This window comes from Marmota flaviventris, chromosome 8, assembly GCF_047511675.1.
Source record: "Marmota flaviventris isolate mMarFla1 chromosome 8, mMarFla1.hap1, whole genome shotgun sequence".
Lineage (NCBI taxonomy): Eukaryota > Metazoa > Chordata > Mammalia > Rodentia > Sciuridae > Marmota > Marmota flaviventris.
This window is the reverse complement of record NC_092505.1, coordinates 65,661,702-65,687,350: the sequence shown is the minus strand read 5'-3', so window position 1 is coordinate 65,687,350 and position 25,649 is coordinate 65,661,702. Positions and strand designations below refer to the sequence as shown.

Genomic DNA, 25,649 nt, shown 5'->3' with positions numbered 1-25,649 from the left:
TCTCTTTACACACATTTTTATTAAACAAGTAAGGCTGGTAGTGGAACATTTTTTTATTTAATGCATAAACATATAAGTCCCTTTATTAGAGAAATTATACATATTGGTGAATATGGTCAATGGTCACACCTATGTGTTAATTATTTAAAAATCAGAACCAATAATTTGGAATAGATTCTATGTTCTCTTCATTACATTGTGAAGTGTCTTGTGTAGTCATATTCTATTGTTGGAATGACAGCTTGTACAAATTTCAAAAAAATTAGAAGATACCTGAAGGCCTTTAGCTAAGGAAAATAAGACTTGTAAATGGTTTATGTTTTAAATCCATATTGTAATTATCCATTTTATTAAGCAATAATTCCTTAGAAAAAATGACAAAGTCTTTTTCAATTTCATTAAAGATAATTAATCATAGAACTTTAAGACTGCCTGACTACTATTCCAATATTTGAATTTAAACTTCTTAATGCATAGAAGTTCATATAGGTCCCTTTGATATAAAAATAAGGACAAAGTTACCCATGTTTAAATAAGTATAAAATTTATTCATTTTCTTTATCCTTTTATAGCTTATAAATTTGCTAGAACTTCTATATTGATCTATATTTAATGAAATCTTGCAATTTTTTTAAAAAAATGTTATATTGCACTGGAAAGCACTGTGAGTTAAGGTTTACTGGAGAAATAATGACTCTGTAACGAATTACACAGAGTATTCCAAGTTGCTACCTAGCCTCCAATATAGAGATGAATGAGAAAATTATATGTAACAAGAAAGTTCTTGGTTTATTTCAATGTCAGATATGCCCCAAGTTTCTCTGAGGGACTTAAGCTTTATTATCAACATTTAAAGTAATCTGCACTTCATGATACTCATGACCCCTCAGTCTACATCTAACACTGAGTGCTCTGAACTAATCACTTAAACAGCAACCCAAAAACAAACTAATTCAAGCTATATGGCATCTAAATTGTTGAATCTGAATATTTCTATGACTATAGATACACGTATCTCAGAATCCAACTATGTACTGGAAACTGACTTTCATTTAATGCTCTTGGCAACTCCAGAGAACCACAGTAAAATACTAGATAGATAATTTTCACTGGAGAAAAAGAAAATAGTATTTTTTTTAAATATCTAAAGCACTTCTTGTACTTCAATTTTTAATTAACCAAATTGTTTTAAAATTGAATTCTTTGCTTCAGGGAGACTTCAAATTGATACAACCTAACTTTACTCTTACATGATGGGAAAGCATATTTTGGTAACATGTTACATGGTACATTGGAAATGCATTTAAAGAAAAGATATTTATGTTATTCTAAATTAGCAGGTTACCTGTGTAACAAGGCAAAGCTAACCAATGCACAGGGACATGTTCTACCCAACGAATATGGTGTATCACAATATAATATGCCCTAAATAAATTAGACTCCCATTAGGACTTTCAGACATGAGGAGCCAAAACAAGTTATAAGTACCAAGTCATAAAGGTTTTTGTCACTAAATTTCCCAAAAATGAAAAAAAAAAAAAAAAATCCTACAACACATTTTGCCATCAATCATATGCACGAAAGGATACATATGAACGCCAAGCTCTCCCCCTCCTTCTGCAACAGTTTCAATGATTTTCTTCATCACTTCAGCATGCCTGAAAGCAAAAGCAAATCTTATTAGTGTAGATGAAATAGATGAAAACAGGAAAAACACACATCCATTTGTAAAGAAACCTGTTGTTGGTGAATTTTTTAACATGTAATAGTCATAAAATATTCCCCCCTTTAATCTTCACTAGAGTGTTGGGTTCAATTTTATACTACACATTCATAGAAAGATGCACTGTCAATAACGCAAATCATAATGATAAGTAATTTTGAGTTCAAAACAGATCTTCCAAGCTACAAAGAGGAAGACCACAAAGATCTCTTCTATATGTAAATACTTTAACAGAACAAAAAAGTTCTTAATGTATTAAACAAGAGGTTTTCTTCCTTTCTTTCACATATTTAAGTGCAAGAATATTTCTAAAGATTCTGAAAAGTTTATTTACTTATGAATTTTTCTTTTTCTATATTTATAGGTTCCAAAATAATAATCCTATGAAATATACATACACTCTCTCTATATACAGACCTGCATGGGTGAACAGAACACATGGGAGGTGGTGGGAGATGAGGGTGATTTTCAATGGTCACTGTTTTCTTCACATGATCTTGACTGATGTCTTCATACATGTGCTCAACTGTTAAAGGCTGCCGTTGCTGAAATCGTAAAAAATGCTTTGAAAGTACTCTTTAAAAGCTTTCATATCTTTAATATACTTATTCTCCCATCTAACTTTAACTACAATTTAGAATTGCAGATTATTTAGAATTGGGGTAAAGTTTACAACATTTAGATCAAGGCAGGGAGCAGAAAAGGAGCCTACATATCCAGGCTACCCAATATCAGTCACCACCTAATGCCGAAAAGATTCCATAAAAAGGCAAGTATGGAGGCTGGGGTTGTGGCTCAGGGGTAGAGCGCTCGCCTAGCATGTGCAAGGCCCTGGGTTCAATCCTCAGCACCACATAAAAATAAACTAAAGATATTATATCCAATTACAAGTAAAAAAAAAAAAAAAAAAAAAAATATATATATATATATATATATATATATATATAAAAGGCAAGAATGTGGCTGCCAAAACATTTTAAAATTCAATTCATTTCTCAGGGCTATTGTTTTATTTTCTTGTTTCCTATTTACAATCATAGGAATAATAGGTTAAACAAGTTGAGCCAGGCATGGTGGTGCACACCTGTAATCCCAGTGACTTAGGAGGCTGAGGACAGAGGATGGGAAATTTGAAGCCAATCTCAGCAAATAAGAGACCCTGTCTCAAAAAAATAAAGGACGACTGACTGGGGATGCAGTTCAGTGGTAAAGTGACCCTGGGTTCAATCCCCAATACCAAAAAAGCAACAACAAAAAGTTAATTTTACATTAATTACTCTTTCATTTAATTCCATTAAGCACATGAATTTAAATGGTCTTAAGGACAAATTCATGTGACATGATCAGTTTGCAAATGCTTAAACATCCAACAGATGTAATCCCAAACAAAAGTTAAGAAAATATACCCAGTTGAATTTCCCTCACATTTTGAAGAGATAAGCTTAGAGGCAAAGAAATACCCTTATAACAGATCATTTGTGCTTAATTAGCATTAGTGTCACATTGAATAATTCAGTTTATTCAAAATAAAAAAGTTCAATATCAACCATAAAACTGTAAAATAAATGATTTCTAAAATTTAAAAGATCATATAACCAAGTACTTAACTAAGGAATTAAACCCAACAACTTAAAATATTTATACTGAAATATATTTTTCTTTATTTTTACCTCATCATAGCCAAACAACCATAATCGTGGTGTCTGGTAATATTTATCATAAGTGATGTACAGGTCATAAGTTCTGGTTTGCAAAATAGCATCTTCACCTCCAGCATCAGTTTTAGCTTTACAAGCTTCTACTATTTTCCTTGTGTCTAGGGTAGCCTGGCACATAATAGAGAAAAATTGACAGCCATTATATTAGTATGAATGTGACATTCTAGAAAAATCTATTTTTTCCATTCTATATTGTTTTTTCCTTAAAAGTAAATGAACTTAAAATTCATGGATAAAATTTCGTGTTATAAATATTTAAAAATTTCTTTGAAAGAGTAATATGTCATTAACAATACTATTAATCCTCAAGTATACTCTTTAAAAATTAACTGAGAAAACAATTTACAAACCTCATCTGTTTCCAATAATCCACTCTCTTCGTATTCTGTTATAAAAATAAAAGAAGAATCAAGTTCAAGATTCATTAAATTTTGTTTATATATATTTATACATATTATATATTAAATATTACTTCAGAATATCACTCAAAAACTGGGGTTTGCTTGTTTTTAACTGAAGATAATGAAGCAATATAAATGAGTTAATTCTGTATTTCCAAACCAGCAGATACCTTGCATGACAAAAGCTCAGAAAAAGTCAGCATATTCAAGGCCTGGTCTGTGCTGCAGTCTATTAGAAATATCAACTGGCATAATAATACTGAAGGGATCTTGGTGACTCCTTGGTAAAGGCCATTGTATACAGCAACCCCTTCCCTCTTATGTGAAGGTGATATGCTTCAAGAATCTCAGTGGATGCCTGAAACTAGACAGTATTAAACTCTGTAATTTGATACCTCCTCTGTCTCAAGCAGGTATCACGCATGTGGCTTTAACTTCTGCAGTCTGAGGAGCATCAGCCTAACTAAGAGGAACTTTTTTGTTTTTCACAATTTCACGGAGAGATTCTTACTCTAGGTCTTTGCAACCTCGGTATAAGATTTTTTTTTTTTTCTATCATTACTGTCAAGAACCTCCACTTTTTCACTTAGAGAACACATTCTACAACTTGTCTTTGATATCTGAATTGCCAGCATCGCTACTTTTGTGTTTTGGGATCATTTTTTATAAGGGTCACCTGAGCACAAGTAAGGTGATACTGCAACAGTTGATTTGATAAATGAGATGGCTACTAAGTGACTAAATGGCAAGAAACATGGATACATTAAACAAATGGATAATTCTTGTCAAGGATGGAACACAGTGGGACGGCATGAGATTTCATCACATTACTAAGAATGGCATGCAATTTAAAACTTATGACTTCTATTTCTGGAATTTTCATTAATATTTTCAGACTGCAGCTAACCTTGGATAACTTAAACAACAAGAAAGCAAAATGACAGATAAGGGGGGATGACTATAACTACATAAAATATGCTCATTATATTATCAGTGATTTCCACTTTTCTACATTCAATAGTAACGTTGAATGTTGACCTCTTAGGAATATCTGACATGATTTATTCTCTCCTCCTTGGAACACTTTCTTTCCTTGGTTCTTAAGATATAATATTTTCTTGGCTTTCCTCACACCTCACTGGCTGCTCTTTTAATACGTTCTTCATATATCACAAATGATATTTGAGGCTGCAATTAGAAATTCTGGATACAAATACAATAGTAGGGCAGTAACTAACAGCTCAATTCTTAGATCTTGTCTCTTCTCTACCCACGTTTACTCCAGTGATGAATTTATTAGTCTTGATGGCTTCAAATACTGATGAATCCCACATGTATTTCTTTAAACATGGATATATAACTGTTTATGATTCTACTGGATGATTAATGGGCACCCTAAGTATCACATGTCTAAAACTGATACTCCCTCTCCAAAGCTAATCATTCTGAATCCCCACCCCTGCCAGCCACCCTCAGTCAATGGAATCTTTCCAGACACTCAAGTCAAAGACCATGGAGTCATACTTGACTACTCTGCCTTTTATATCCCATGCTCAATCTAGTAGCAAATCCCTTTGGCCCTACCCTCAAAATATGTCCAGAATTCTATTGTTTCTTATCACTACCAATATTATAACCGTAGTCCAAAACATTATTATTTATTGCCAAGATTATCAAAATACATCCTAATTGTTGTCTCTTTTCCCCTTCAACATGTTCTTATTGCAGTTACAGTGATTCTGTTAAAATATTAAATTGTTAGAAAAATGGCTGCTTGTCTTAGTCTTAGTTAGGACCCTGCACAATCTGGGCCTGTATCTCCCTGAGTCCACTCTTTACTACTCTTCTCTCTCTGGACAGAGAAAATTCCTTACAATATTATATGAAATATTGTAAGTCACACATATTATTACCTCAGGGCTTTTGCACTCTTTCCCAGATAACAAAATAGATTGTTTACTCACTTCCTACCACATTTTACTCAAATGGCATACTTTCAATAGGGTTTTCCTTGAACAATTTACTTAAAAAAGTTGCCCCCCAAAAAACTTATGCCCTTTCCTCATTTTTCTCCTTATCACTGATATAAATCTAACACATTATGTATTTTAACTATTTTCATATCCCCCGATTAGAATCGTTCCAGACACTCAAGTTTAAAGAGATCATGTCTATTGTTTTTCTGCAGCACCAAGAACCATCCCTAATACACAGATACTATATTGCTCAATAAACATTTGTTGACTAAATGAGTAAAAATTACTTTTTATATTCATACCATCAATATTGTTTAGGAGCAAAATTCCACATTAGTAGTTCTTTAACTCTATCTAAGGAAAATGTAATAAACAATACTAAAAGGCTGTCAAATATTTAAGGGAGTCCCATAACTTGTACTTTAAAAACAGTGGTTTCCTCTCTACCACCGCAACCCCATCCTAGACTGGACAGAAACTGAACCTAGAAAAAGTAATTGTGCAAGAAAAGGGTAAGTTCAGTTTTTATCAGCTGTGAGACATCCAACTGGAAATAAAAACCACCAAACAGTTTGAAGTTGTGAGATCTAGGTTGAAGTTGTTTAAATATGGGAGTCCACAGAGCATAGAAATTTTATATGAGGTTTCTGTGACCAAACTCATGGATTTCAGGGACAATAGTTTGGTGTAGAAATAAGGAACAGAATTGCACGAAAATTTAGGAACAGATACCCAGCTAGATTTTTATGAATACTTGAAAGCAATTTGGGAAAAAAACCCGAAAAGTACTTATAGTTCAGTAAAAACTACTTGCCTTTATGGTGTTTCAACTCTGACACCATCTTCTATTTTTACATGTTACAATATACAACTAACTAAATTTTATGTATTTTGGGGATGTAGCTGCCTTATAGACTTCAATGCCTGCCTCCCCCCTTTTTCATATTCTTCCTTTTTCTAACTTTTAATGCATCTCTTGTAACAGTGATTCTCTAATGCAATGATTCTTAACTGGTAACCCCAAGAGGACATTTCAGAATTTTAAGGAACTGTGAGGGCATTGTGTGTGGCCAAAAAGGCTTCAGTAAGAATTCCTATTTTGCCAGGCCTGGTGGCACACACCTGGAGTTCTCAATACTCAGGTGGCTGAGGCAGGAGGATCCTTTGAGCCCAGGAGTTCAAGACAAGCCCAGGCAACATAGCAAGATCCCCTACTCAGAAAAAAAAAAAAAAAAAAAATCACTATCTTAATGTTTTAATTAAAAGATGCTATTAAAAAGGAGAAATAGGACGGGTGTGGTGGCGCATGCTTGTAATTCTAGCAGCTCAGGAGGCTGCAGCAGGAGGACTGCCAAGTTCAAAGCCAGCCTCAGCAACTTAGTGAAGATCTAAGCAACTCAGTGAGACCCTTTCTCAAAATTAAAAAAAAAAAAAAAAAAAAATGAGATGGAGATGTGACTCAGTGCTTAGTCACCTATAGGTTCAATCCCTAGTACCAAAACAACAACAACAACAAAGGAGAAACAAAATACAAAGTTGCTCTGAACCAATTTTTAAAAACTAGTATTTTGCAGCTACATCCAGCATTAAAGATTTATGACTTGACATTTATTCCAGCAGAAATAATGCTGTCAAGACTATGTAAGAGTCTAAGATCAAAGGAAGTTTTATATTGATGAAATTTAAACAAAATATTCCCTGGGCTGCTAAATGTCAAAACTTAAAATTCAAAGGGATAGAAATTTTTTTTTAAAGTCACATATTTATGTAAAATCACATTACATTTCAAGGAAAAATGTGGGCTATCTTAGGGGAGAGATGTCTTTGAGGGTAGAGTATAAAAAAATACATATTTAAGAGAAAATGCCAGCCATCTGGACAGTGAGAAGCTTCTGGAGTAAAACAAGGAACTCACATTCAAGTGAAAATGTGGGCCATCTCCAGAAGGAGACACAGCTTAGAGTATAAAATTCTTAATCCAAAGAAATTATAAATATTGTAGAATCAGTATTTTAGTATGATTAAAGCAAATCTAGAGCACAAATACCTTCCATGTCTGCAGCTTCTCCTTCATCTTCCTCTTCTTCCTCTTCACAAAGCACTGAGCAATCTTGGAGTTTTATACTGTCCTTTGAAATTAATTACATTTGTTTTTTTTTGTTTGTTTGTTTATTTATTTATTTATTTTGCAGTGCTGGGGATCAAACCAAGAACCTCAACCATGCTAGGCAAGTGTTCTACCACTGAGTTATACCCCCATTCAAAGTTAATTTTATTTAAAGTTACCTAAATAAGTTCATTAGTTCAAACATTGAACAATCATACTAGCACAGTGGTAACTAACCACTGTGAAAATAAGAAAGACAAAGCAGTTCTTATTCTCAAGAAATTGAAAACACCACGGGTGGAGATGACAAATCCATAAGTCAATCATTGAAAGTAATGTACTAGGTGTTGTGACTGAATAATATTCAAAGGTATTTTGGGAACACCAAGAGTCAAATAAGATATTATTTTAAAAACAGCTGACAGTTGAACTCCCAATGAAATAATTTTTTTAGTTAACCAATTATTAGTATGAGAAAATCACTTAAAAATTTTGTTAAATTGTATAAAGAAGAAAAATTTGTAAATCACAACACATTTATAAGCTAAAATATTTTATAAATCAAACACTTTTATATTCTAGCTGAGTATGGTGGCATAGCCTCCCAGCAACTGGGGAGGATGAGGCAGGAGGATTTTTAAGTTCAAGGCCAGCCTCAGCAATTTAGTGAGGTCCTAAGCAACTTAGCAAGACCCTGCTAAATGAAAAATAAAACAGGCTAGGGATGTGGCTCAGTGATTAAAACATCCATGGGGCTCAATTCCTAGCAACAAAAAAAACAAGAAACCCCACTATTTCTCATTTGTTAATAAATCCAAAATTGCTGAATTAATCCAAAATTATCAAACTTTAGTTATATAACACATAAGATTTCCATTGAATATCTTAACTGTAATGTCTCTTATGAAACAATAATGCTAACCAGTGGTATGCATAATATACACAAAACTAATATTCTAAAAATATGAAATTGATAAAAGTAAGTGAATAGACATCTAGTTTCATTTAGGCTACATTTAGAAGAGTTTTATTTACCTCTAGAAATTTAAATCAAATGCACCCTAATTATACTCAAAATGTAAATAAAAGTAAATAGATTATATTTACTGGATAGTTATTAAATGAGCTATTATCTAACAAACTTATTATTAAGAAAAATTTTAATCATGCTGGTAATAGTCATACTTGATATAGAAGAACAAAGTTAAAAAAAAAAAATCAAGAACCAAGGTTATTCTTAGGGCTTAGAGGAGTAGTTCAGTGAAGGAGCATGAGCTCAGCATATGTGAGGCCCTAGGTTCAATCTTCAGGGCCAATTATCTAAACAAAAAACAAAATTAATACTTCGGTCTAAATGTCAAATATTCTTAGGACTGTTATTTTTAAAATAATATAAATTCTATATAGTGTTAATTAAAAAATGATGTGAAAGATATATACCAGTTTTCAATTATGAGCATTCATTCTTTAGCATCACATAATGATGTTTAGTGGGATGCCAAGCATCACAATAACCATTATTTATTAAAAATTTTTGAATTACCATAAATCTATCAAAAAAAAAAAACTCTCCACATTGCTCTGCCACTTATTTAAATTTGAAGCATACATACTAATAGAGCAAATAAAGTCATCTGAAGCAGCAAAACCATTTGCGTGATTGCTCCTCAATCAAACTTTTCCAAAAAATAAAAATTCAAAAGGATGAAACCTCAGGTCAATAAATCAAACCTTAATCCCTAGTATAAAACTGAAAAACAGAAGTTATTTTACTTTCTTATACTTCTGTTAAGCTGCAATTAAAAATTTCCAAAGAGGAAATGACAAAAATACAAAGAATATCTTAAATTAGTAACTGTTTTAGGGAATGTTCCTAAGAACAATAGGGACACAATTATTCCATCCAAATAGTCTATCCTCCAAGAGACTTGGTGATTAAAAGAAATAATTAAGAAAAGATCAAAGTGAGGACATTTTGTATTTTTTATATAATTTTAAATGACTATATAAAAATCTGAAAACAATTTCAATGATTCCAAGAAATGGAAAGCCAATATAATATATGCAACTTGAATTAAATGAAAACTTACAAGCAGGATAATTCTACCCAATTATATATTTTATCCTCCCCCCAAATAAATCATATAATAAAAATTAACTAACTTAGCTTCTAGTCATTCAAAATATCATGATTTTTGGTGATGCTAAGCTGAAGTATACATTTAAATTTTCAAAAATGAAAGCCAAAAAAACCCCACATTGTCAGTAATTTAAGAAAACAGAGAATAATTACTTATGTAACATTTAGAGTACAAAGTTTAAATATTAAGATACCATTAGCATCTAGTACTGAATATACTTAAAAACAAAATCACTTCAACTACCTTAAGTCTTTCCAATTAATGAAAAATAGTAGCAGTAGTAGTAGTAGTAGTAGTTTGTAGTAGTAGTAACGATCTTAAAAATGTTTTTTCTTGCATTTTCTTCTTCTTCTTTTTTTTTAATTAATGGTGCTAGCAATTGTACCCAGGGCCTGGCACATGCTGAGTAAGGGCTCTACCACTGAGTTACAACCCAAAGCCCCAGAATGGTTTTTAAGCCATACTACAAGAAAAATAAGGGAGGGTTGTATTGTGGCTCAGTGGCAGAGCTTTTTCCTAGTATGCATGAGATCAGGCCTTGGGTTTGATCCCCTGCACTGCAAAAATAAAAAAAGAAACAGAAAGAAAGAAAAGTAAGGGAAGTATAAAGAAGCAGTAGTGTTCTAGTATATGCTGATGCAGAAAATGAGAGGGGGGGGGGGGAAATAATTGGAATTTAAATGAGTTTGATAATGGTAAGTGTGGATAAGAAAGATGAATGATTTCAACATAGATATATAGATATAGACATATTACATATGCAAATAACTAGGTCACTGATTTTAGAAATATTAACGAACCAGTACCTTGTTTTCCAATGTAATCTCCTTAACTGCTTCAGTTATTCCTGCAATACCTGTTTACAATTCAGCAGAAAAAGAGTAACTAAAATTAAACTGTAAACATCACATTTATTTGAATAAAGCAACATAAAAACACTTAAAATTATCTAAATTCTCATAACTGATCTGAAGTAAAGAGATAAATACAAATATAATCCCAAAGATGCTAACTCAAACTAAAAATATAAACTAATTTAATGTTCTCCATGACTTATCCTTCTCATCCTTAATTTACTATTCCTCACTTAGTTTATCACAATACATTCTAAGAAAGTGAAACTATTAAGAGATTACAGTACTCACATTTACATTTTGATTAAACCTGTATCCAAATTTTCTCAACTAGGTATGGCTATATTAATATGCTATTTACTTCAAATATTTAAAATATGCTATTTGGTTCAGAAACTTAGAATATTTGATAATACCATTTTACATTTACATATGGCTTACTGCTTTGCCAAGTGTTTACACATTCTATTTAATTCTTCTAAACACTAGCTTCTAAAGCAATTATAATAATAATTTCTCCTTATGCAGAAATGAAGTCACTGGAGAGGCAAAATGCCCTGCTTGAGTCTCACAGTTATGAAGAAGCTGGGCTTAAAATACATATGAGTTGACATTTGGTTCAATGATTCTCCATTGCACCTCACAAAGCAAATTCCTCAGAACCTCCTTTGTCTCATTGGAAGTATTAAGCAGGTGGCAATATATCTAGTCAGCTAAATAATATTTCTAGTTCAAAATACCTGTCAACATTCTTAATCAGACTGTTTAACAAGGATAGACAATTAATTAAGACAAGAGTAGTTAAAGATACTACAGGGAAAAAAATATCTTAAATACAATATATGCTTAGCTCCTAATAAGCATTCATCCTCTAAAACTTTAATACATCTGTTTAATATACTCACTTTCACAAACAGAAGATGTCATTTAGCCAATCCCTAAAAAACAAATGCCTAATGTCTTCTCTGATATAAAGGAGGTGACTCAAAACAGATTAGGGAGGAAGAGCATGAGAAGAATATTACCACAGAACAAGGAAAAGAGGTGGGAGGGAATGGGAGGGAGAAGGGGAATTGCACGGAAGATGGAAGGAGACCCTCATGGTTACACAAAATACATATAGGATGGTGTGAGGGGGAAGGGAAGAAAAAAAAAAAGAGAAAGAGATAAGTGTCACAGTAGAATGGGTAGAGAGGTGATGGGAGGGGAAGGGAGGGGAGTGGGGATAGGGAGGGCAGCAGAATACAACTGACACTAGGACTGCTGTATGTATACACATGGATGTATAACCAATGTGATCCTGCAATCTGTACACATGGAAAAATGAGAATTCATACCCTATTTGAATCAAATGTATGATATATCAAGATCATTGTATTGTCTTGAGCAACTAATAAAAAAAAATAAAAACATTGTGTCCAACTACAACTAAAAAAAAAAAAAAAGAATCAGTGTAACAGTTGAAGTTTGAAAGGTAAAACAACAGCTCTCTTTATAGTAGTTATTGGATGGGCACCAGTTAGAGATCCATAAATGGTATTTACCTTAAATATTCATAGTATTATATAGAATCCATCTTATACTCTATATCTTAAATGATATGTAAAACCCAAATCTTAACATATCAAATTGACATTACAAAATGATCCACTGAATATTCTAAAGTTTTACATCTCATAAATAATTAGGATTTACATTAACAGAAATAAAATACTGTGTTATTTTTCACATGCAAAAAATGACACTGCCTGTTCTCTATCACTACAGCACTATTTTTTACCTGTTGAATTTCTAAAGATTTTTGTTTCTCCAATCATACTGACACCAACTTATCTCTGAGACAAATGATACTGTAAATACACCCCTGGAGTTTGCAATAATGAATATGAAATAGAATACAACTAAAAAATAGAGTAACCCATTATGTTGACTTCAGAAACAGTGCTTTATAACCAACTGTTCTAGTCAGTCAATAGGCAATTTAATAACAATGGACTGACTACATCTTCCAGTCATGAGAAAATTAAAGTAAAACAATTAGAAGATTTTGTAAAGGTCAGGAAAAAAAGAAGTCTAATAGCATTAATTGGTGGGGGGAAAAAGAGGACCATTTAAAAAAATTATTATAAAAAGCTGCTGAGGGCTGGGGTTGTTGACTTAGCGGAAGAGCGCTTGTCTAGCATGGGTTCGACCTCAGCACCACATAAAAATAAAGATATTGTGTCCACCTATAACTAAAAAGTAAATATTAAAAAAAAAGCTGCTGAATCGGTTATTTCCTCTAAGCTTTGACATAACATCACTCAACTCATTAAGCAGCAAACAAGTTTCAGTTTGAGAAGTTCAAGTCCTGGATTTGTGCCTATATTTTCATAAGAAAACAGATGGCAGTGTTCTTCATTTAGAGTAGAGGAGAAATTGACCTCTAAGGTGGTACTTTTACTTGTACAGAGACTTAGTCTATTGTCTATTGCAATAAATCACAATTAAGAGCAACAATTTGCTAATCATGAAAGATGTAGCAATGTCTGGAGGTATTTTGTGTTGTAACTGGGGGATGCTACTGGCATCGAGTAGGCAGAGGACAAAGATACTATTAAACATTCTATAATGCACGAGAAAGGCTACAACAAAAAATTATCCAGGGCTAAATGTCAATTGTGTTAATAGTGTTGAGGCTGAGAAACACAGCTGTAGGATAAACCTATTTGTCTCTAGGATTCAGGGAGAGAAAACTTGGTTTTAGATCATGCACTTAAACTTAGAACACATTTTCTTTATTAAAACTAAGTAATAAGCAGTAGCTACAGCAGCACATAATAATATGTATTTTTTAAAGATACATAAACACAGCGGCAAAATAGAATTTTTTAAATTTGTAATAATAAAGTTTATTCAGTGTTTCAAATAACACGCAAACATGCACTTAAAAATCCCTATAATTCAATTAACAAATACTTATTGAACAACTTCTATGTTAGACACTAACATAGATACTGAGGATTCAACAATGAATCCCTCATGAAGCTCACACTTAAATTTCTTCAAGATGCTAGTTCTCTGCATGTAAGTAATAAATCAGTATGAGTATAGAAGAGTTCCTGACATAAAGGAGCTCATAATCCAATAATGCAACAACATGTAAATAAGAGATTTTCTATAGCAAAGTTTTAGTATTTTTGAATGGTTTTATTTTTGCCTATAACTTAGAAATAACAAAAATAACATGGATATTTCAAATTGCAACTGAAACAGCAGGCACTAAAGAAATTTAATATACTCCAAGGATTCTTTTTTTTTTTTTTTAAACTCTTTTCCCCCATAATATGTCCTCCTACTTCTTTTAGGTAAAAGTCTACTGGGACAATACCTCTTTTTCTTATGAAAACTGTTACAATGAAGGATTTTGAAAAGTTTAATAAAATTTAAATATATGTCATTCTATTCTCTTTTTACCTGTGTTGTGATATGTATCTACCCATCCCCCATCACCATCATCTTCTTCAATGATAGCTTCCAATTCATCTGAATATTCCATCTGTTTGCACCGCTTATAGCATGGCACTATAAAAAAAAGGGAAACACAGTTACTAGTACACAATCCGTTAACCACAAATCTGTTAAAAAGAAGAGAATGCTTATTCCATTATATTTACTTATGCTATAAAATTATTAAGTGAATATATTTCACTTCAAATGAAAGTGGTTAAGAATTACATTCAGCCCATAGACATATAACTAATTATTTGACCACATTAATTTTTCCCTGAATGACTTTGTCAGAAGACAAGTAGAAAGGCTCTGGTGGGAGTGTTCTACATATTTCTTTACCATAATGGTAAAGAACTGTAGGCTGAAGTTAGATGGCACTGTTCAATTTCAGGCTAATCCAACAATAACCTTGAAGTAATGGCTTTACTCTCAGAACATGGCAATACCACATGTCAGAATTCATATTTAAGTTCTAGTTATTCTAATGGATAAAACAGTTTAAAATTAAACAAACTGCTAAATTTTACCCCCTTATACAATATTGGTGACCAGTTTTTCACAAAGCAAATGTGTCAATTAATAAGTATTTTTACTCATAAGCCTTAAAATTGAAAGGTAAGAACATGATGTAGGGTAAACAAATTGCTATGAATCTCCTGATTTACTTAACCAGAATATAAATAATAAATTCTAAAAGTAAATATACTGAAGGGAATAAAAAAATACTGTTTTTTTACATATTATTTTTCCTTTTCCATATGGGATAAGTTAGAATGAAAATCAATATATTGTTATGTGATTATTTAAAGACTATCATAAACTTTTAGTGCTATTTTAACTTCATAAATAAGATATCTGCTTCAAAACATTTTTTTTTTTTTTTGCCTATAAGCAATCCTTCAATAGCACATGGAAGATAAAATATTTAGCTTTGAACTTTTAAACATCAAAGGTAGGCAGTATCAGTTAAATATCCAATTAGAAGAAATCCAACTTTTCTTAGGACCCTCTTCCTCCATATCTTGACAACCAAATTTTTTTCTTTTTTGGCAAAAATAAATAACAAAAAGGAAGAGGAGACAAAAATCAACTAAGAAAAATGATTCCAAGAATAGAAAATTTAGAGCTTCATAAAATTTCCTCATTTCTGTCTGAAAAAGTTTTTAGATCAGTTTTAGGAATAAATTAGAAATCTGGTAAGTGTCAACTGTTGTTTTTAATATAACTGTGCAAAGTTTACCAATGTATACAACATAATTCTTACCATTTTTGGTTACCAAAAATTGTTTGCCTGTTGGTAGGTATGCCTTCACTTTCAATTCTTCCCCTGTAGCCCTTTAAAAATAGTGAAAAGCACCAAAATACAAAATATATTTTATCAAATATGGAACAGAGATATAAAAGTAAATCTCAAAACTATAGAATCCACACTACTATGGGAATTGTTTTAGGATTGATTGGGGAAAAATGTATTTAACTGATTGTGTCAGGACACAGAAAAGCATAACAATAATATAAATGAAATATACTAAGAGATGCAGACAGACTTCAGAGAATTTGGATTAAATATTTGACAAAAACTGTAAGATAATAGAACTATCAAGCAACCATTATATCTCGCCTCTAAGCAAAAAGAAAATGCTGCTCTCAGGGAGCTGTATTTCATTGAATAATCTTTCACATTATCAATCCAAATTGTAGTTCATCTTGAGAATCAAGAAAAGACAGAAACAAAGAAAGAAAGAAAGAAAAGAAGGAAGAAAAAAGCTGCATGTCATTACATAATAAAGTAGGTGGTTGGCAAGATCCCTGTTCCTACCACTGTATTAAAATTGGAACTAAGAAAAGATGGCTTTGAATCACAAGATGATAATATTGAGAACAATAATGCTTTAAAAAGTTTCTTTTATTGGATGTTAGAACTCAAACATACACTATTATTAATTAATTTTCATAATTCTAAGACATAGCTAATATTAAGACGTAGCTAATATGCCATTTTATAGGCAGGTAAACTAAAGCTTAAAGGGGTCAGGTTGCCCACAGTCACAAAACCAGAAGGTGTAAAGAAAGAGGATCAAGATCAAGCCAAGCAACTCCAGGATTTCTACTCTTAAATTATTTTTTCTGTGGGTCAGAACCAATTGTAACTTTTTTTTTTTTTTTTTTTTTTAAGCTATTCTGACATTTCTCATCAAGAATTTGTGGGCTATCTACTAGGCTTAGCCAGAACCGAGATGGCACATGTTTTCTTCACAAATGTAAGAACACAAACTTGGGAGTTTGACTGCCTTTTTAAGCTTCTGCAGAAATTTCGAGCCATAGTCTGGAGCACAAGATAAAACTAGGAAATGCCCTAATACATTTAACATCTCTTCTTTCAACTAATCTCAGTTGTCAAATTTTAACAATATGATGACAATGCCTAAGGTTATGAAGGAAAAAGTTAAAAAAAGTTCATGATAGCACTTGAGCACATGACAAGTACTGACATAGAAATAATCTGTTTCTATCAATGATTTAAGATTATTCCTTTGGCCCCAGCAATTCAGTCAGAAGCATGGACACTGGGTGGAATATAATTGTGTTCTAAGTTACAAAAAATTATTTCAACAATCATAATTCATAAACTAGAACTCTATTAACCCCTATTCATAAAATAGATCTACTACTAGAAGATCTTGTCCTTATATACAAACCCCTATCACAATGCTACCAATCAGATAGTTAAACTTAGACAATTAAAGTTTACAATAAAGAAATTTCAATATAGAAAATGAATGTCATATCTTCACAAAAGAAACATTAATATTTTATATCTATTTGTATTGAAATATATTAAATTATAGACCAGAACCTACTTTTCACAAAAAGCTTAGAATATAAGGGAAAAAAAACCCATAACTTTCTTGAATCAAAGAACTTCTATGATATGAATTTAATTTTCTTAAATATGGAACAGAGATACAAGTATAAAAGAAAGACATAAAAATAGATATAGCTGATGATATTTTGGCTTTTTTTTGATACATAAAAAACAATGCCCTAAAATATAAAAACTGAGAAAAAGCAACAACCAGTGTTTCAGGTACATGGTAAATATAAAGGAGAATAAAACCAGCTTAAAGTACTTAAACTATTTAAGTTCTTTAGAAATTAAGAAAAAAACATTGTCAATTAAAACCTTGTTAATTCTAGAACCACTGTCCCCAACCAAATTTGTATCTTTCAGCTACAAATTAAAAAAAAATTTACTAAGAAAAAAAATCACAATAAATTGAAACAGCTACATTCACACAAGATGATTTAATTCCAAACAATTCTAAACTGAATAAATACATCTGCTAGTATTGGGATCTCTTTTTCTATAAACTGTAACCTTTAATTAGTACTTGAAAGTAATGAAACTTCATTTGCTTTAAAACTTTGTTATTTTTCAGAATATTTCAAAGTATATGTTGTATTTAATTACTTTATTAATTATGAGTTAATAAAGAAAATAAAAGCTTTAAGTCTATCATAAGTAGATTTATAGTCAAGATCTTAATTAGTATAATGAAACTTTTTTAACTTTGGCAATTTGTAAAGAGGGCACATACTTTTCAACCTTAATAAAAATGTTCATACTTAAAACATAAAAGGATACCAAATATTTGTATTTGCTGTCATAAAAAATATTCAATAAACATTTGTTAAATTGAATAAAGAAACTAATTAAATTTATTAAATACCTGAACATTATTTTTTAAAGAACCACAAAATTAGACACAGACACTACAAAGGGAATACTAGTAAAGAAGGTAAACAGATAAATCTCCAATATGTCCATCTTTTATGTTAATGGAGCAAAATAAAAAGGTACAACACCATTTTCTTCCTTCATTTTACTTTGACTATCACTGGGATATTGTTTGAAAAAAATCTACAGGAAGTAGGTTATGCTTGTTATTCTAATTTCCAGACATTAATCTATTTTGCAAACTGCCATAATTCTGAAGTCATTCTTTTTCTAGTTTTCTATTTTACACTTAAGATTACTTACCATTGCCATGTTGGACAGTGGTGTACTAAGTGATCTCCAGCTGCCACAAACTTGATTTGGAAGGAATATGAAAGAGGGAAAAAGAAAAATGGAACATCACTAAATGTGGGGTTGCAAAATACCAGACTGATCACTCTGGGTAACCTTGATACCTGTCAATCAATTAAGGTGTAAAAAGCACCAAACCTGCTCTATCTGCTCCAACACTTATTTTTGACTATTATTACTGTACTTTATTTTGTTTATTTATATGCGGTTCTTAGAGTTTAACTCAGTGCCTTACACATGCCAGGCAAGCACTCTACCACTGAGCCATAATCCCAGCCCTGATTATTAATATTGATTAATAAAATATAGAGATTCTTGGTAATGACTGAAAAACTCAGTGTAAACCTTTGAAAAAATAACTAAATAGGTACAGGTATCAGATGTAATACTACTCTTACATCACAGTGTATGCTTCTTTTATTTATATAACTAATATTTCTGTATATGTAAATATACATGTATATATGGGTGTATATGTACATAATTACTTATTTATTGTAGTACTAAGGATTCAATCAGTGGTACTCTATGTGGCTTTTTTTTTTTTTTTAATAACCTTAATTTCTTTGTTCTTGTCCCTTTCCTTTTCTCTGTTTTTCTTTTTCAATGCTAGGGATTGAACCCAGGGCTTTGTATGTATGCTAGGGAAGCATTCTTATCACTGAACTACACCCCTAGCACTCTCTTTATGATATTTTTAAAAATGTAAGTAACGACCAATTTTGAAAACTTCATCATACTCTTTAAGAAATCATTAATAACAAAAATGTAGTGCCAAACAACAGGGGAAAAGTTAAAAATTATTGAACTTACACTGAAAACACATTAAAAAACTAAGAAATGAAATTCTAATCCTTAGGCTTTACAGCAGGTTGAACACTATGTGCATTTTATTTCCTTCAGAAAAAAAAAAAGACTAAGAAATAACTGAAACTTTTGAAAATTTCCAGTTCATAAAATCACTTAAGGTGATTTTACTAAAGGACAGTAATCCACTTATTTTTGAGCAGAAAACGGAAGAAGCATAACTACAGTGTCCAAACTCAAGCAATATATGCACATACTTTCCCAATTGCTTCTATTTCACAACAGCTCTAACTTAAAATATTGCATTGTTTATGGGTTTATTAAACAGCCAAAAAAAATCACAATATATTTAGTCTTCTAATGCTTGCTTCCCTGAGAAAGTATATCTATATAAAATACTCTTTTGAGAGTAAAACTCCTATCAAGTAAAAATTTTGAGAATAACCTATTTTAAGATGACATATCATCAAGATATATCAACTATATTCCCATAGGAAATTTCTAAGTGTTTCTTTTCCTTCATTTCATATAATCTTTTTATTATTTAAACTAGTTAAGTAAAGACAAAAACCAAAATGAAAACAATAGTTTTGTTCTTAAATCAAGCATTTTGGGGTCACTGGAACAAATGCTACTTTAGTTCTGTGGTTATCAGCAGCAAAAGTAAAAATTTACCCCTTTTATCCACAGTATTCTTTTGTACGGTTCCTGTTACCCATAGTGCAATGTAGTCTGAAAATAGTAAATGGAAAATTCCAGAAATAAATAATTCATACATTTTTAAAAAGTAATAATTTAACAAAATGGAAGTTAAATTAAGTAATTAAAAATAAAAATTCTTTAATTATATTGCCTTGAAGTCACAAGACTAATTTTATTCCTGGGTCACTCTACTGGTATCCATTAATTTAAAAAAAAAAAAATCAAACACTAGAAAGTAAGGAAAACTATTTTGAAGAACACAGAATTATACGAATAATTAGCACGTGTGCAGTTACACTCATTGGCAATGGCCATTATTACTTGCTTTGCATTTTCAAATGAAATAACGTGTAAAATATAGTCAAATTTCAAATTATCAACCGTTTGCTGTACCTTTCTCTTTCTGATTAAATATTTTCTATTTGTCACTAGATAATAAAGAATAACTTCAATATGATAGAACCAATATTTACATTTTGGTGAGCAATTTTATTCCTCAACCTACCCTTTATTAATAGAATTCTAATTTAATCAAGTCATTACACACATCCAACATTATTTTTTTCCCAGACAATATCATGTTAGACACTGGCTGTCCCTCTTTTTAAACACAAATACTTTTACACCTCTCAATGAAAACAAAACGATAGTTGGAGACTGACAGTAAGAAGCCCAGAAACAGGAAAAACAAATGAATTTTGTATACAGTATTTACTCAAAGCAAATACTGTCTTCCCATTTTCCTTCTCCAGTGTCATTTTAAACTAACTCAAATCCTGTAATTGTGCTCTATCCCAACCCAACATTACGTGGATGGTACCCAAGTTGGGTAGTTTTGTCTTGATTATTTTTTAAGAAAAAAACAACTAACTTTTTTCATGGTATCAAGTATAACAGCTACTCATTTTAGGATGAATCCCTATCTTAAGCTTAATTCTATTCAACAACCATAGATTGCATCTCTAACATCCACTAATAATTAGTCATCTTCATGTAGTCAAGATAAAGCCTGAGAGAGCAAGAACAACAAATGCTCATCTCTGCTCTTGATTTCAGATACTTAAAGAGCCATGTCTACATTATAATTCTGGTTGGCAAGAAAATGTTAGCCTTTTGATCATAACTTTTATTTGTTTTTTGGGGGGGTATTCAAGGTATTAAACTCATGAAGCCTAAGGTAGAATAAATTCTTCAGAGAATGTCTAGCTCAAGCTCTTCCTCTTACAGATGAGGAAACATGAGGCCTGGACTTAGATAGCTTAAGTGATGTGCCAAAATAAGTAGAAATTGGAGAAATGGGTCTAAAAAGTAGGTCTTCTAGGCTTTTTTTTTTTTCATTCTACCATGTGTCTTCATTAAAATTAAAGGCAGTTTTAGATAAAAGATCAGTTTAAGAAACCATTCTTAAATCTCAGAAGGATTTGGGACTAGGAAGATGCCATCATAATGAAAACTGATAGATCAATTAATTCTCTGGCCTGAGGACCTGGAATGTATAGCTGCAACAGTGGTCCCATCATGTAATATGACTTATTTCAAAACATTTCTTTTAAAATAATGAATATAGATTGCCAATGAACAGTGTTTACAGTGAGTTCAAGATCAAACTTAAATAAATCCCTTGCCTTTTACTTAAAAAACAAAATAAATCTGATACAAAGCTGGAACCAAAAAGGGCTTTTAGCTCAGTATATACTTAACTTTTCTAGGGATAAAATACATAATGAAAGAGAACTCTTGTCATACAGATTTGGTCAATAAGTGAAATGATTCTTCAAAACATAATTCTATGTTTAAAGTTCAATAAAATACAACTGACCTATCACATAGCTGTTAGTTCCAGTACCAAGTAGTTTCAACATTACTTGTTTAGTAGAAAAGGTAAACTAAATGAGCGCCTAGTAGGTAACAATACATTAATTCTGAATATTAAGAGAAAATTTTAGCAATGAGTAAAGTTTCCAGACAGAAAGCTATAAAAATTCACATTTGGTATAGACAGAGCCTGACACAGCAACCCTACGAGCCCACTGTAAAGCTCAATACAATAATAAATATGAATAAAGGGTGTGACCATAGGAATCTTTCCCATTCCCTCAAACACCTTCATTTCTATATAAAGAGGAACTACAGAGAAATAGGAAAAGTTGCAAACTGAGAAGGAAGTTACATATTCTCTTCTATAGGAAGCAGAAATTCCCATAAATCACCAAAATCTAACTGTAGTGAAATCAAAAAGTTCAAGATGTTCTCTCACAAAGCAAAAAATCCAGTTTAATACAATTTTAGAAAATAAAGATTTTAAAATATCTCAAACACTTACCTCTTCTGGGGTGATTACACCCGTTTCCTTAAATTTTGATTCCTAAAGAAAGCAAAAACAATAATATAATAATATCTTTCAATTTCAATTACAAAATGTTGCAGGGGCAATGAATTCTTCTACGCAATGGAGTACATTCAAAAAATTATACACTGTGCATATCGTGTATGTCACTGGTACTTGACCAAAGATATATAAAAGCCTAATGTAGAAAACTTAAACAATTTGATCACAATTCTAAGAAAAAACATTCAAAGGTTTAAATAAGCATGAAGCTTTACAATGATTCTGTGCAATGAACAAATATCTTTATTTAACAGCACCATAAAAATGACTCAAAGATGTTTAAGAATCTTAACAAATCTTATTTAAACTAAGTAATATTAGAAATCAAATGTAGGAATCATTTAATATTTCCCATTACTCTCATCTCCACCAAGATATTAAAACAATATTCTTTCCTCTAAGTAAGGTATGGTATTTATTAAATTTTTCTAAATTTTAAGCTATAAGTAAGATTTTGTGGTAGCCTACAAAAAATGAAAAGATTCATTTATAAACATTACTCATTCAACAAATATTTACCAACTACTTTGTGCCAGGAAATGGTATGTATGTATGAATAAAATAGACCAAACTCATCTTTGCTCTCAAAAACTATTTTAATTCTAGTTGAGGAAAAAAAAGTCAAATGATAATGAATAGCATACTATTAAAAAAAATGAAGCAGAGAGGAATCTGCCAGGTGGTAGGGAGAGGGCCATGAAAGTTTGAAATAAGGGATGAGAACATAGCTCAGTTGGTAGAGTGCTTGTCTTGCATGCACAAGACCCTGGGTTCAATATCCAGCACCACCAAAACAAACAAACAAAAAAATTGAAATAAGAGAATAAAGATAAGTAACTTAAACACCTATGTCAATGAACAAACCATAAAGCCATCTGGAGGGAGAGCATTTCAAGCTGAGAGAAGAGCAAATACAAAAGCTTAGAAGCAGGACTGTGTTCAATGGAGTGCTAAAGAGGTCAAGTTGGCTTAAAGCAAAAGTGCTCATGAGACAGAGTAGTACTTGAGATTGCAATTTCTACCAATTAAGTACAGCCTTGAAAATCATTATCAGGACTTAAGTTTTTACTGTATGTATGTTCCCTAAACAAAACATGATTTTTTTTCTTAAGTTTAGCAGAATTCATTATTTCTTTCTTAGGAATTTTCCCTTTTTTCTCCTTCCCTCATTTAACAGGATACTTTAAGGATTATCTCTGTAAACCAAGAGCAAAGGAGTGACAGGAGAGGGTAATAATTCTGCTTTCCTTTATAGTAAAAATATACACCTTACATACTAACAGGTTAACACTTCTTTCCAGTTGAGAAACAAGTAAAATGATTCTTCAAAACAATCTATGTCATAAATTCAATAAAATACAATCAGACTATTAAATAACTTTTATATTTAAGAGATCTTTGATTCATCTCTCATTGAAACTAAAAATTTGTAACACTGTGGATTGTTAAAATGCTGTATACCTAGGTAAACATGCTATTCTGAAAAAGTATAATATAAGATGAGGTAGAAACATTTGATTCAATGTCAAAATTATTTTTGAATTTTAAATAGTTGACTGAAAAAGCTTAATTAACTAAAATGACTTTCACAGTAAACAAACAAAATGAAAGCAAGAGTTAGGATCCCATTTAACTGTACCTGACTTTTTTCTTACTTGGCCCAACAAGGTCTCATTTCAAAACGAGTCTTGGAAGTATGTAAAAAAAAAAAAAACAAAAAACATACAGATCTAACATTTCTCTATGTCAAGGAAAGGAAGTAAAACTGCCAACCATTTCTCTTATTATATCAGAATATTTTATCCCCACACTAAGATTAGTAAAATTCGAATCAAAAGTTAATAAAAGAACAAAATGAAAGAAAACTAAGCGAGCACTTGCCAGTCATTTAGTATCACGATGCACTTTTCAGAAAAAGTGCAAAAATAAAGATACCCCAGAATAAGAGAAACTTGACTGCAGTTCTAGAAATTTATCTCTGAAAATACGAAACAATCCAGTCACTGCTGTAACAGCTAATGTGTTACAATTTTTACTTTGTAAGTGCTGTATTTTGCCAATATACTAAAAATTATATATTCAAGCGAGTCAAGCTGCTCTTTATTATCACTGAAAGTCCAAGATTAAAAACCAGTTACTGATATTTTTAAAACGTGGGAAAGCATAGTTCTGCTCTTTAGTTCAAGTACAATGTTAATGTTACCAATTTCACTTCGTTCCTCTAAACTCTTAAGGAATAGGAACCTCAGTCACTATTTACGTATTTCATACTTATAAAAAGTCTTTCTCCGAAACTTGAGGGTGGGGGAGTGTCATATGTCATTTTGCTACCAAGACTTATTTCATTCCACCAAAATAAGCAAAATCCTTGGTTAAATGTTTTAAACTTCCGATGTTAGGATTTAACATTGTTAAATCGTCCTAGCTGCCGACCACCTTCCAACCCTACAAACCAGAAGCAGAGTTGTGAAGGGTGGAGACCCGAGCACACACACAGAGCGTCGCTCCAAGTTTATCAATGAGGAGCCAGAAAGCCCTACCGAACGGTAAGGGGAGACCAGGGATGGGGGCTCCCCCTTCTCTGCGTCCCACCCTTACACCTTCCTACACTGTTCCCCGTCGGATAACACGGGTCTCCTCTGGCGCCCGGTTCTTGCAGAGCTGACCGTGAGCCTGACAGCCCCCGGCAAGCCCGCCCGGCTTACCTTGAGGACCGGGGTCAGGTACTCAGCCACTTCCAGTGCCTTTCCCTTCACCGTGTTAATCACATTCTGCATCCTGGGGCCGGAACAGCGGCCGGCCCCGCGATGGGGAGGGCAGCCGGGATAGGGGCCGGGAAGTCAAAAGATGTCCCCAATGCCTCCGACTCGCACAGGCACCCAGACGGCAGCACCCGAAGGGACGGGACAAGACTGGACGGGAAGCGACAGGACGGACGGGGGGGAGGGGCGACGAGCGCCGCACGAGAGGGCAGGGCGCGCGCTCCTCACGCCCCAGGCAGCACGCGGCCGGCCGGGCCCAGCTGTCACCTGGCTGCGAGCGACCAAAGTAGGGCCAACCGGAGAGCTACAGGGAGAAGCAAAGGTACACGCACCCCTGGCCCTCCCGGGAGCTGTCTTTCCCCCGGCCCCCCTTGCCTCACTCGCACCCCTTCCGACTTCCCCTTCCTCTCACTCTCGCAGTAGCTCCGCCGCCACCTGGGCCTCACGTGACACCAGACTCCCCTGTCACGTGACACCAGAAAGGCCG

General features: G+C 32.5%; 1 protein-coding gene across 2 annotated transcripts; it reads right to left on the bottom strand.

Annotated features, from left to right (window-relative positions):
• On the bottom strand, positions 1-25,533 carry Atg3 (autophagy related 3). Of its 2 annotated transcripts, XM_027936042.3 has the most exons (12): positions 25,106-25,529; positions 22,335-22,376; positions 18,455-18,504; positions 15,677-15,747; positions 14,377-14,484; positions 10,873-10,922; positions 7,866-7,947; positions 3,792-3,826; positions 3,394-3,549; positions 2,141-2,268; positions 1,590-1,658; positions 1-273 (listed from the first exon to the last, which is right to left on the bottom strand). In XM_027936042.3, exons 1-12 carry the CDS (start codon positions 25,175-25,177, stop codon positions 192-194), a joined length of 945 nt encoding a protein of 314 aa, XP_027791843.1. In that variant the 5' UTR covers positions 25,178-25,529; the 3' UTR covers positions 1-191. The 2 variants fall into 2 exon arrangements, with proteins under 2 accessions (XP_027791843.1, XP_071471449.1); XM_071615348.1 differs by lacking the exon at positions 3,394-3,549 and having other exon boundaries at positions 25,106-25,533.
• Between the last annotated feature and the right edge of the window lie 116 nt (positions 25,534-25,649).

Coding starts and splice junctions, on each gene's coding strand:
- Atg3 (XM_027936042.3), bottom strand. CDS start 25,177: ATGCAGAATGTGATTAACACGGTGAAGGGAAAGGCACTGGAAGTGGCT. Junction 2,269..3,393: donor GGTTGTTTGGCTATGATGAG/GTAAAAATAAAG, acceptor TTACGATTTCAG/CAACGGCAGCCTTTAACAGT. Junction 1,659..2,140: donor TGTTCTGTTCACCCATGCAG/GTCTGTATATAG, acceptor TTTTGCTTTCAG/GCATGCTGAAGTGATGAAGA.